This window comes from Peromyscus eremicus, unplaced genomic scaffold (genome assembly GCF_949786415.1).
Source record: "Peromyscus eremicus unplaced genomic scaffold, PerEre_H2_v1 PerEre#2#chr22_unloc_1, whole genome shotgun sequence".
NCBI lineage: Eukaryota > Metazoa > Chordata > Mammalia > Rodentia > Cricetidae > Peromyscus > Peromyscus eremicus.
The window spans coordinates 4,629,865-4,642,248 of record NW_026734286.1 but is presented as its reverse complement, the minus strand read 5'-3'; the positions used below and the strand labels follow the sequence as shown (position 1 = coordinate 4,642,248).

Below are 12,384 nucleotides of genomic sequence, written 5' to 3'. Positions count from 1 at the left end.
CTGAGTCCTTGTCACTAGAAGCGAGCGTGTGTTGGGAACAGCAGACCGTGGAAAACTCCGTTCTCACAGTGCTCCTGAGGGTAAGCGCCATCAGACAAGGACTAGGATCCCACAGCCTTAATACTGCTTGAAAGCCCAGCTCCACATCAGCCAGGATTTTCCCGAACCTTTCCTCCTGGATTCACTCAGACAGGAGACACTGTCTGAGTTAGAGGACCAAGAGAGAATATTCTCAAGCTCACCTGTCTTTCCACTGTGGGACAGGTTTTTCAAAAGAAATTTCAGGACCCAAGTCCTAGGAAACAATGGCTGAAAATAACAGAAAGAGTGGAGAAAGACTGAGGAGAAAGCCCAGCATGTCTGCATGCCTGCCACGTGAAAAAACGGAGGAGGAAACGGCGTGCCGCCTATGTGCAGCAAGCCAGCTTCAAAGACTGCTGTGTGTGCATGTGATGGGTATGGCTCCCACAGCAGCCCGAGAAAGCAGGTAGAGTCACCTTCATTTTACACAGGAGAAAACTCAGGCTTGGTAGGAATAGCCTGTGTTGTTGATGGCAAGGCAGGAAAATAGACTCTCTCTCTCTCTCTCTCTCTCTCTCTCTCTCTCTCTCTCTCTCTCTCTCTCTCTCTCCCCCCCCCCCCAATATTGTTTGAGATGGAAAGGGGACTGGGGGAGGAACAATGAGAGGCAGAATATGTCAAAGTGTTCGATGATCTGGGAACCAGAGTCAATAAATCCGCTTCTAGGAGCCTCTCCTTCAAAAGTCTTAGGAGCAGGTGAGAAGGCTCAGCAGGTAGAGGCACCCACTGGCTGCCAAGTCTGACGGCCTGAGCAAGGTTCCTGGGGCCCACATGATAGAAGGAGAGAACTGACTCCCAAAAGTTGTGTGACACATGCACACTCTCACATACACACGTGCAAGTAAATAAATGCATGCTTACTTTTAATGTTTGAAGAAAGAAAGGGACTCAATCTTGTGTCTAAACTGGCATGTGTGAAGTTGGCCCGTGGCAGCATTTACTTGTCACAGAGAAGAACAAGAAACACCTGAACTGTCCATCAACAGACGGATGACTAAACAAATTCCTGACACCCACTCAATCAAATATTGTGCAGCTACAGAGCCTGGTGGTTGCTCGTGTCCTGAGATAACCAAGGTAGAAAGGGTGAGAAACCAGTGCTGCTGTGGACTTGGCAAGGTCTGCACTGCTGGTGTGCAGCTGAGGCAGCTGTCAGTCTGTCCATGGTTCCTACGACAAAGAGAAATGCATGTGTGCATTCACCAAAAGATTCGTGCTATCCATGTACAACTCCATGACTCATCTGAAGTCACACTAGAAATGACCCAAATACCCATCAGTGAGAAATCAGGTAAGACAGGTGTGGTCTGTCCATAAGATGCAGTGCATAGGGAGCATCCATCCTCAGGGAGCAGCAGCACCACCAGAGTGTTTGAGAGTGAGAAAAATAATCTTACTCTATATGTCTAGTGTCTGAGAACACAAAAGTATACACCGTATATACAGATATAAATGTGTGTACAGACGTGTAGAGATATAGGCCACAGAAACAGATAGGTGAGATAGATTTCCATAGACAGATTATAAAATGGAATGATAGATTGATTGTTAGGTGATGGGTGAATGGATAGATAGATAGATAGATAGATAGATAGATAGATAGATAGATAGATAGATAGATAGGTGTTAGATGGATAGATGACAGATAGATATGAAATGGATGAAACATAGATAAATGATAGATAGATAGATAGATAGATAGATAGATAGATAGATAGATAGATAGATATTAAATGGATGACTGATAATAGATGATAAATATTAAAAGGATGATACATAGATTGATAGATACATACATATACATGCATGAATGCATGCATAGATGATAGATAATCAGCTGAAATTTTATGGAGAGAAAAAATACCTCAAATGGCCTGAGTGTGAATAATTTTTAAGATCCCAAGAATCATTACCCTAGAGCAATTGGATTGAAGATCTAAACACATACATTAGAAATTACTGGACTGTACAAACACAGTGTTGAGTGGACCAACTCAAAATGACAGCATAACAGGCTGGCAAGATGGCTTAGTAGGTAAAGGCACTTGCTGCCAAGCCTGACCACCCGAGCTCCATCCCCAGCACCCAAATGGTGGAAGGAGAGAACCAGTCCCCAAGAATTGTCCTCTGACCCCCATACATGCACTGCACCATTGTTATGAACAAAGAGAGAGAGAGAATAAATGTAATAAAAAAGTAACCAAATTTTGACAATGAAATTTAAAAAGAGAGTGTATTGTGGAGCTCTCACTTATGTGAAATGCCAAAGCAAACAGGAGAAGTGGGTGGACAGGAATATTCCAGCTGTGAGAACCAAAACAAGGTGTCTATTTCAATATTCCACCCTCAGGATGGGCCAAAAACAAAAGCACTTACACAAACACTAGTCCATGAGTGTACATAACATCACACATGAGTGTGTGTAATGCACACCATCCAAAGGCAGAATTATTCTAGATGTCCTTCAGACAGGTTTCATTCCTGGGAACAGTGTTCAGTGAAGAGCAGTGGAGACCGGTGAAAACTACGATGTGAAGGAACCTCAAAGGTACTATGCTGAATGAAAGAAGCCAGACATGGGAGAATACCTACAATATGAATCAATTTCTGTGAAATATCCCCAAAGGAGAGACGGAGAGATGGTTCAGTCAGGAGGAACTGAGTTCACGTTCCCAGCCTACCACACAAAAGGCTGAGTTCAACAGCACTCATTTATAACCTTAGCCGTGGGGAGGTGAAGATAGGTGGATATCAGGGCCTTGCTGGACAGTCAGTCTAGCGGCATCAGTGAGCGTGAAGCTCAGTGAGAGACCCTGTCTCAAAAACTAAGGGGAGAGCAATAGAGGAAGATATCCCACATTGATCTCTGGTTGCCACACACATGTACTCACGAGCATGCACCCCCCGACACACAAGTGTCACACATATAAAGGAAGAAAGGGGGATGGACAAGATGGCTCAGTGGGTAAAGGAACTTGCTGTAAACCTGATGACCTGAGTTTGATCCCTTAGAACACATGGTAGAAAGAGAGATCCAATTACCACAAGTTGTCCTCTGAGCTCCGCATACATGCTATGGCATGGGGTGTGGTATGCTATTATTAAAAAATATAAATGTAATAAAAAGTGCTTTAAAAATACATGGCGGGGGAGATGCCTCAGTGAATAAGAGTTTTTCAAAACAAGCATGAACCCATGTAAAAAGTCAGGTGGGACCACTAGTTCAGGCCTAGAACTCTAGCACTTTTGGAGACAGAGACAGGAGGATTCCTGGAAATTGCTGGCTGCAAACCTAGCTCCTAGTTCAATGAGAGACCCTGTCTTTGTTAGGCTGTGAGCGTGTTCTAGAGTGGACGGTGGCGAAGAGTCCCTGACACCACTCTGTAAATATATTGAATGAAGCCAGTGAACTGGACATACCACGTGGAGGATGAGTTTGGTGCATGGGTTTATCTCATGAAAGCTGTCCACAGAAAAATAATCAGAAAACAAGAAAGAGCAAAGGAGGGAGAATAAAAGGAAGAGAAGGGAGCAGATGAGGGGAACATGAAGAATCAGGGAGGTAGCTAGACTTGACAGTCCTGAGTGTGAACGCCAAGCACTGGCTGGGTGGTGGTGAGCTGCCACCTGTTTGCACAACCATGAGCCACAGCTTCAAAATAGGAAGGACAATGTTGATGTCTCCTGAGGGCTCCTGAGGACTCCAAAGGACTGGAGACCATGAGAAAATGAAGCTGCTGGTATCTGTCTCATAAGGGGTGGAATGGATGAAATGGGCTTAATGATAGAGATCACATATTAATAAGGACTTGAGCTGAATCCAGGGTGGTGAGCGGAGGGCCTGTGGTTTGTTTCATTTGGACGCTGTACCTCAGGCACCTAGGCCGGGGGATGGGGGGCGTCAGCTGCGACACACCATTATTCCTTCATTCATTCTGTGGGCGTTTAATTCTATTTCCACACCCGCTGCCAAAGGTGTGGCCCTCTCGTCACCAGGTTTCTTGAGTGACAGAAATCTCACTGGCAATAAAAGGACAGAGCTTACACTGCTCCAGTCACAGACAGGATCTCAGCAGAAACCTGGGAAGATCGCTCTGTGTCCGCCCCTTCTCAGAGAGCAGCACGTGGGTCTAACTCTTCCTGGGTGACAGCGCTGTATCAGCAGTTTGGAGACAGACAAGCCAGGGCCTGACCCTAAGGAGCACCTGCTTCTGCAGCTGGTGAGAGATTTGCCAGCCACTTACTGTTTCTCTCTCTCTCTCTCTCTCTCTCTCTCTCTCTCTCTCTCTCTCTCTCTCTCTCCCTCTCTCTCTCCTCCCTCCCTCTCTGCTCCCTCCCTTTCTCCCTCCTTCCCCCTCTGCTCTGACAGAACTGAAGAAATTTCCATCCATTCTTCCATCTGTCCACACAGGCCTTTTCTCATCTGTTCACTTGTTTGTTGTTTGTTTGCTCAACACATTCTCCTCAGTGCTGCCTCTCCACCCACACTGTCAGCCCCGATGGAGACACAGATAAAGGCATCAGGCTTTGGTCATGAAAACGGAGCTCAGCTGCCAATTCAACCACGGGAGTAAGAATCAGGAAACCCTGCTGCTTCCTGTTCGTGTCATTTTTCTTTGTTCTAGCCTAAGGAATCTAATAGTTTATATCATGTATGAAGTACAAGATATTTCTTGTAAAATTTGTTGTACCTGTCAATACATCTGTCTTACTATTTTCTTTACATGCATGTAATGGTGAAGATGATTAAAGCGATATTCAATGGGTAGTTTGTAAAAACACACAAACTGCTGTAATTCAAGTATAAACAGGCAGAGAAGGGGGCGGCACCCAGGAAGCCAGTAAGGATCACAAAGCCTACCTTACTTTGCCTTTACTTTTCAACTACTTAGTGCTATTCCCAGGACCTGCCTTTCCAGGTGCAAAAAAACTGAATCTCAGAGAGGGAGTGAGATGCTTAAATTCTTGGGAGTGACAGAGGTGGGGTGGGGTGGGGGTCTGCTGTGTCTGGGTTCAGAGCTGGGTTCCCATCACTTCCACCGTCACAGTATTTGGCTCCTCTTTGTGTGTGTGTGTGTGTGTGTGTGTGTGTGTGTGTGTGTGTGTGTGTGTGTGGTCTTCGTAGGAGAGAAAGAGAGTTGATGTTTGTATCTGTCATACACAAGGGCAAGAAGAAGGTCTATTTGATGTTATGTCTTTTCATGCTTAATATACATAAACTGTCAGGACACATGTCCTTGATCAGTGGAGGAGTGGAGAGTCAGGTTTGTAAGTGGGAGGATGGATAGGCATAAGGACAACTAATAGATTGATGGTTGCTGTGTAAATGAATGGATGGATGATCGTTTGATGGACGAAAGGAGGGTAACTGAAGGGATGAGTGCACAGTTGGACCTTTAGATATAAAGTGCATCGATGGATGGATGGATGGATGGATGGATGGATGAGTAAATGTTTAGAAAGTGATGGGTGGGTTCATGAATGGATGTAGAAATGGGTAGATGGCTGGATGGTGGATGGGTGAGTAGATTGGTAGGTAGGTAGGTAGGTAGGTAGGTAGGTAGGTACGTAGGTAGGTAGGTAGGTAGGTACGTAGGTAGGTAGGTAGGTAGGTAGGTAGGTAGGTAGGTAGGTAGAAATATGCAATGGAGAGAAGACATAGCAGACATTATGTCACTCCAACCATAGGAAGAATTCCAGTCTGATATACAAGTGTGAGGAAAGGCCCAGGGCATGCCAGACATCCTTCAGTTTAGCCAGAGTACAGGACCAGACTCAGAGAGGAGGATGAAGACTGCTGGCAGATGCTCAGTCTCAAGGCAAAGAGGGAGAGATAGGTTGATCTCTTCAGATGAGAGACTCACCAGGACAGTATCAAGCCAGCCCTCACTTTGGTGGAATTCTCAGTTTTAGCTAATCCTGAATCCTCCCCAGCCAATCATCCCTTGGTATAATAGTGGGGTGTGTGAGCTATTTAGGAATCTGCCCCAACACAGGCAGGAGAATGTTCTAGAGGAAGGAAATGGGGTCCCAGAGAGATGCCTTCTTTTCTTTTCTTTCTTTCCCCCACCCTATTTTGGGTTTTTGAGACAGGGGTTCTCTATGTAACTATCCTGGCTGTCCTGGAACTCGCTCTGTAAACCAGGATGGCCTTGAACTCATAGAGATCTGCCTGCCCATGCCTCTGGAATGCTGGGATTAAAGGCAAGAGATGCCATTTTTGATGGGCCTAGAATAACATGGATGAAAGACTCCACCATACTACAACTCTAGAAAACACACTCCAGGGACTGTCAGTCCTTGCCCAGGTCTGACCATGTAGTAACTTTCCTATTCAGTCTCAATAGCCCAAGGCAGACAAATCAATCTGCCACCTGATCCCCTCAGCCTTCCTGTGGAGACTTTCTTCCTATCTTATCTTGACCTCCAGAACAAGACAACGGTGCTGAAATCTGAACTTGGAATCGAGGAGAGATGAGCAACCCTCAGCCCTTAGAGGAGGTGGGTGAGGGCGCAGAAAGGATGGGGATGTGGGAAAGCGGTGAAAAACTTAATGCTTCAGAAAGAATAGAAAGGATGACAAAAAAAATAGACCCGGAGGTGGAATCCAAATTGGACAGAGGGGGAAGGAACCCAGTGACATCTGTCTCCAAGACCTAAGCTCTTACCATTTTGGCTCTCAGTCAACGGCTTCTCTTCAAAAGAGAAAATTTGACCCTGAGTACCATTCCTTCTCAGATAGCATAAGATAGGAGCCCAGTCACAGCTTTAGACAGCCTGAGACCTCTGCAACTGAGCAAGAAATGGAGAAATCATCAGAGCACCCCGAGCCCTGGCGGCTCGTTTGGACGTTCTCGAGGGAAGGCAGCTCTCACTCACGTTTTGTTTTGTTTTGTTTTGTTTTTTGAGACAGGGTTTCTCTCTGTAGCTTTGGCGCCTTTCCTGAAACTCACTCTGTAGACCAGGCTGGCCTAGAACTCACAGAGATCTGCCTGCCTCTGCCTCCCGATTGCTGGGATTAAAGGCGTGCGCCGCCACCACCGCTTGGCTACTCACTCACTTTTGACCTAAGTGTCAATCAGGGAAGACCTTCCTCTTTGACTGAGTGCACAGTTTCAGGAAAGACACATATGGCATACATAGTGAGGGAGGAAGGGGACATCTACTGAGCCAGCCAGATCAGCTTAATCAACCCCTGGAGGTCAATGGGGTGACAGACGTCACAGTCAGATCTCACCGTGACCTCCTCAGAGCTCCGTCTGGAAGGACCAGGAGAGAGTCGAGCCCACTAGATGTGACCCCTGGAGGTGACCTTCAAAATCCCTCTCACCCCTACCCCTACATGCATGCACTCATTTACATCTGCAAACCGAGTTTAGGCTCAAGGGCAGGCTGCCGTACTTGGGTGATGAAAATAGGGGATACCCAGGTGAATTTGAATTCCACATTAGTAGCAAATGGTTTTGTTACTAATACCCAGACCCATGAAATATTTGGGAAATGCTTACACTGAATTTTTATTTGGTTTGTTTTTGTTTATATTTTAATTATTTGAGAATTTCATCCATGTATACAATGAAACATGATAATATCCACCCCTATTCCTCCCCCAACTCCCATCGTTTTCTCCCCAACATGTCCCCTCCCAACTTCATGTTTTCTTTTTGTATGTAATAATCCCCTGCGTCCAATTAGTGCTGTTCATACGCTCATGGGTATGGAACCACCAGTGTGTTTCCTATGGTGGGACGGATGCATCCATACTTGTTTTTTATCCGAGTGTCAGGGGCTGGGGATATGGCTCAGTAGAAGTGCATGGGTCTAGTACAGGCAAGGCCTTGGGTTCGATTCCCAGTACCACAAAGACAAACTTTGAAGTGAATTTGAGTGCCACAGGTAGCTTTTGTTTTAGCTGCCAACCCTAACCTGAGGCTTCATTGCACTGTTTTCTTCTTCCTCTGTCTCTCTGCCCTAGGAAAAATACGATATGTCGGGCTCCCGTCTGTCCCTGACACTGTGTGTCACCAAAGCCCGGGAGGGTTCTGAGGAAGACATGGATGCCCTGAAACGCATGTTCCATCACCTAAAATTTGAAAGCACCATGAAGTCAAACCCCACTGCTGAGGTATTGAGTTGCCAGCTCTAGGGCAGGAGGGAAGGGGGCTGGACCAGAAAGGTAGCTTTGGGGCAACTCTCTGAGCCTGCTCATTCCTCTTCCTCCAAGCAATTCCTGGAAGAGTTGAACAAATTTCAGCAGACCATAGATAACTGGGAAGAGCCTGTCAGCTGTGCCTTCGTGGTGCTCATGGCACATGGTGAGGAAGGCCTCCTCGAGGGAGAAGATGAGAAGATGGTCAGGCTGGAGGACCTTTTTGAGGTCTTGAACAACAAGAACTGCAAGGCCCTGAGAGGCAAGCCGAAAGTGTACGTCATTCAGGCCTGCAGAGGAGGTGAGGACTGGGACACAGCATCCTTGTTCTTTGGTGAAAAGGTATTAAGACAGAGTCTCACTGTGTATCCCAGGCTAACCTGGAATTCATTACGTAGTCCATGCTGGCCTCAAATTTATGATCTTCCTGCCTTGGTTTCCCAAGTGCTGAGATTATAGGCATGCGTCATCGTGCCCAGCTGAGTCCGTGTATTTTTTTTTTTTTTCAGAGCTGAGGACCGAACCCAGGGCCTTGCGCTTGCTGGGCAAGCGCTCTACCACTGAGCTAAATCCCCAACCCCGAGTCCATGTATTTTTAAGATTCATTTTATCTTCAGTTGTGTGTATGTGTGTGTCTCTGTATGTAAGTATGTGCATGTGTGTCTTCAGGTAGCTGAGGAGGCCAAAAAGGGATGCAGCTCCCTGGAACTGGAACTACATGGGCCCTGGGAACTGGTTTTTGGTCCTCTGCAAGACCAATAAACGCTCTTAACCACTGAGCCATCTCTCCAGGCAAGGGTCTGTTTTTCATCCTGGCTGGTCCCAGACTCAGGGCCCCAGCTGAACCCAGCATGCCACCAGACTGCTCTACAATCTTCTCCTGGTCCCACTTTCCTCCCTGACTTTTCCCTCCACTCCCCTTGGTTTTAGAGCACAGAGACCTCGGTGAAGAAATGGATGGGGATCAGGTTGCTGTGATCAGGAGGAACCGTCCCCAAACCATCCCAACCTATACGGATACCATCCACATCTACTCCACAGTAGAGGGTATGAGTGCTCACCTGGCCCAAGGTGGCAGATACCCTCCCTCCTCTGCCCCATGACCAGCACCCCTGATCCCTGAGCTTCTCCTTTAGGAAGGGACCCTCTTCCAGGGTCCCCTCCGCTCTCTGAAGACTTTTCCAAACTCGATTCTCTGACCTTCGCAGGGCACCTCTCCTATAGACATGAGGATAAAGGCTCCAGCTTCATACAGACCCTGACAGACGTGTTGATAAACAAAAGAGGGCCTATCACAGAGCTGCTGGAAGAGGTGAGTCAGATGAGTCACCTGGGACCCCCACCCAGGCTGAGCCCCTCCCGACTTTTTCCATGCTCTCATCTCCATGCAAACGTATTGGGACTCGGAAGCTCACCGTGTGGGGAGTGGTTTTGTAGAGTTAATTTTTTTTTTTCATTTTCATGTATTTATTTGTGTGCAGTATGCATGTGTGAAGGCACAGGTAGGGAGGGATGGGTGGGTGTACATGTATTTTTGTGCATGCAGAGGCTTAGAGAGTCTATCTATTGCTGAAGTACTAATTCAACAAGAGACCCTACCTCAATAAAACATTATGGAAGAAGACACCCCAATGTCACCTCTCTCAGACAACTGTCCCATGCATGACAGGAACATATATACCACACAGATATAACAAACCAGCTAACCAATGACTCCATAGAAACTATGGAATACTAGAGGACAATTAATGTCTCGAGACATGGATGCCCACCTGTCCTTCTCTGCAACCTCATCCCCATGCTCTCCTGACACCAAGCCTCCCCGACAGCTGAGTCCCCGAAGGTGACCACACCTATTGTTGCAGGTAACCCGACGTATGGCAGACACGGAGGTGATTCAAGAAGGGAAACCAAGGAAAGTGAACCCCGAAATCCAAAGCACCCTCCGGAAGCAACTCATCCTGCAATAAAACAAAGGGCAGTGACAGCTCCCCTCCTGCAGGCGCTCTCTCTCTGCCCCCAAAGATGTTTAGAGACAGCGACAGCACCTCAAAGATTGTTACTGGATTCCTCATTCATCACACCCCTTTATCCATGTCTTTCTTTAGAACAAGCCAGCCAAAACAGAGCACATACTAACGGCAACATTAACATCACCTTCCTCAGGCTGGACTCCCCACATCCGTTACCGCAGCCTCAGATTGCCTTCAGATAGTTAACTTTCTGCTCCTTTTGCCTCACTAAGCCTTCCTCTTCCTCCTGTGACTCATACGAAAATACGTAAAAAGTCATTCCTACTTCAGAGGGAGGAGTTTTCTGAACCATTTCTAGAAAGTTCTAATAACCTGCAGCTAAGGTCACCACTGTGGGATTTGGGCACTAGGCTGGAAGATAGACCAGCCATATTGTCTTTCAAGTATACGGTTCATGGTTTTATGGCCGCGTCTGTCATTGTAAAAACTCAGTTTAAGACGGGCCTTTTCAACCTGGCGGTGATGAGGCATGTCTTTAATCTCAGCACTCTGGAGGCAAAGGCAGGTGGATCTCTGTGAGTTCAAGGCCAGCCTGGACTACAGAGCGAGTTCCAGGGCAGCCAGGGCTCCACAGAGAAACCCTGTTTCAAAAAGAAAAAAGATGGATCTTTTCTTTCTGGTCCCTCTTTCCAGCCTTGCCTGACTTTCCTCCCCGTCTCGACCTTGCCTGGGACTTGTGGCCATGGTCTATACACTCCTCACATCCCTCCAGCTGGCTTTGAAATGGCTTTTGCACCTGGCTCTCTTCTCTTCCTCAGCACCCTCAGGGCTCAGCCTGGATGATCTCAACCCTACTGCAGAATCAAGAATCCTTCTTCATCTCTCTGCACAACCTGTGGGAGCATTCTCTCTGGAACACTCTAAAAGATACAGCGGGCCCTGTTGTTCAGAGACCAAGGATATTTAGATATCACATCCGAGTTTCTCGTGCTCGGTTTACAATGTATCATTATGGGGAAGTCAAGGCAGGAAGGGCACAGCTGGTGACATCACAGAATAAACATCCTTATCCAAAATCAAAGAAACAATCACGCCAAAATAAACTCCTGGGCCATAGAGGATCTGAGTAGTCCCTCCCCTCCAGCCAGTAGCCTTCTTATTCCGAAGGGCCTGTCCCAGTGAAGGAGGCGCCATGAGAGTGGCGTTAACCTCTTCGCCGATTGCAGCAGCTTCTTCAGCCCCAGCATGATCAACACACATAGATTCTTAGCCAAAATATCTGCCAAAAGCCTCTGCTCCTGATACATCTTTGCTTCTCTCCAAAACCCCAGGAGCTAGGCTTCAACTGTCTAAGTAAGCACGAAACGGCCTATTAGCTCTGTTTCCAGGACTCCAGTGTACCCAAAGCTTTCACGTTCTTCCCACAAAGTCTGTCCAAAGCATAAAAGCCACATGGTGAGGTCTATCACAGCAATGACCCCCGCTTCCTTGGTACCAATTTCTCTGAAAGAGGTGTCTCTGGATGCCTCAAGGAGACACAAGGAACACTGTTATTTTAGAGACCAAAGTCAAACCCCACATCTGTGTCTTTTGGATTTTTGTGATCCCACCCAATCAGCTGAATTCATCTCCTCTACTGGGGATTCATTCTCCCAGAAATTCTAGCCTCCTCTCCCTCCTCTCTGCCTCCATGCCTTTGCCCAGTTCACCATCTCTCCAAGCTTAGGACTCCCATGCGTCCTCCCCATCTCCTTCATTCTTTCTTCCACTGCCTCCCCCCACCACATACGCACTCCTATACTCCTTCTAGTTTCTGCTGCCTCTTACCCATGAGGAAGTGCTGTCCTACTCTTTACTGGAGGACAGGAAGCAATCTTTGATTGGTGTGATAAGTATTCAATAAACAGCTGTCAAACTTGACAAGAAATGTGTTGGTATCCTTGCTTGGGGCCTAACTTGTGGGAAAAATAGAAGGTGTTGTACATTTGATTTCTTCCCCCTCCCTCCACCCCCATGAGTAGCTGCTTCTTGTGTGTGTGTGTACCATAAGCAGAGGACCTGTCTCTTACATACAAGTAGATGTGTTAGGATTTATAAAATTACAGGTCACACTTCAGTGCTAGATGGCTATATGCTATGTATTTTCAACATCCAGAATGTTTCCAAAGGAATATCTGGGCA

General features: G+C 46.9%; 1 protein-coding gene across 1 annotated transcript; it reads left to right on the top strand.

Moving 5' to 3' along the window:
* Nucleotides 1–6,555: 6,555 nt before the first annotated feature.
* Casp14 (caspase 14) lies at nucleotides 6,556–10,200 on the top strand. Its single transcript, XM_059251680.1, has 6 exons — nucleotides 6,556–6,582; nucleotides 8,057–8,206; nucleotides 8,306–8,531; nucleotides 9,161–9,277; nucleotides 9,439–9,542; nucleotides 10,096–10,200. Exons 1-6 carry the CDS (start codon nucleotides 6,556–6,558, stop codon nucleotides 10,198–10,200), a joined length of 729 nt encoding a protein of 242 aa, XP_059107663.1.
* The last annotated feature ends 2,184 nt before the right edge of the window (nucleotides 10,201–12,384 follow it).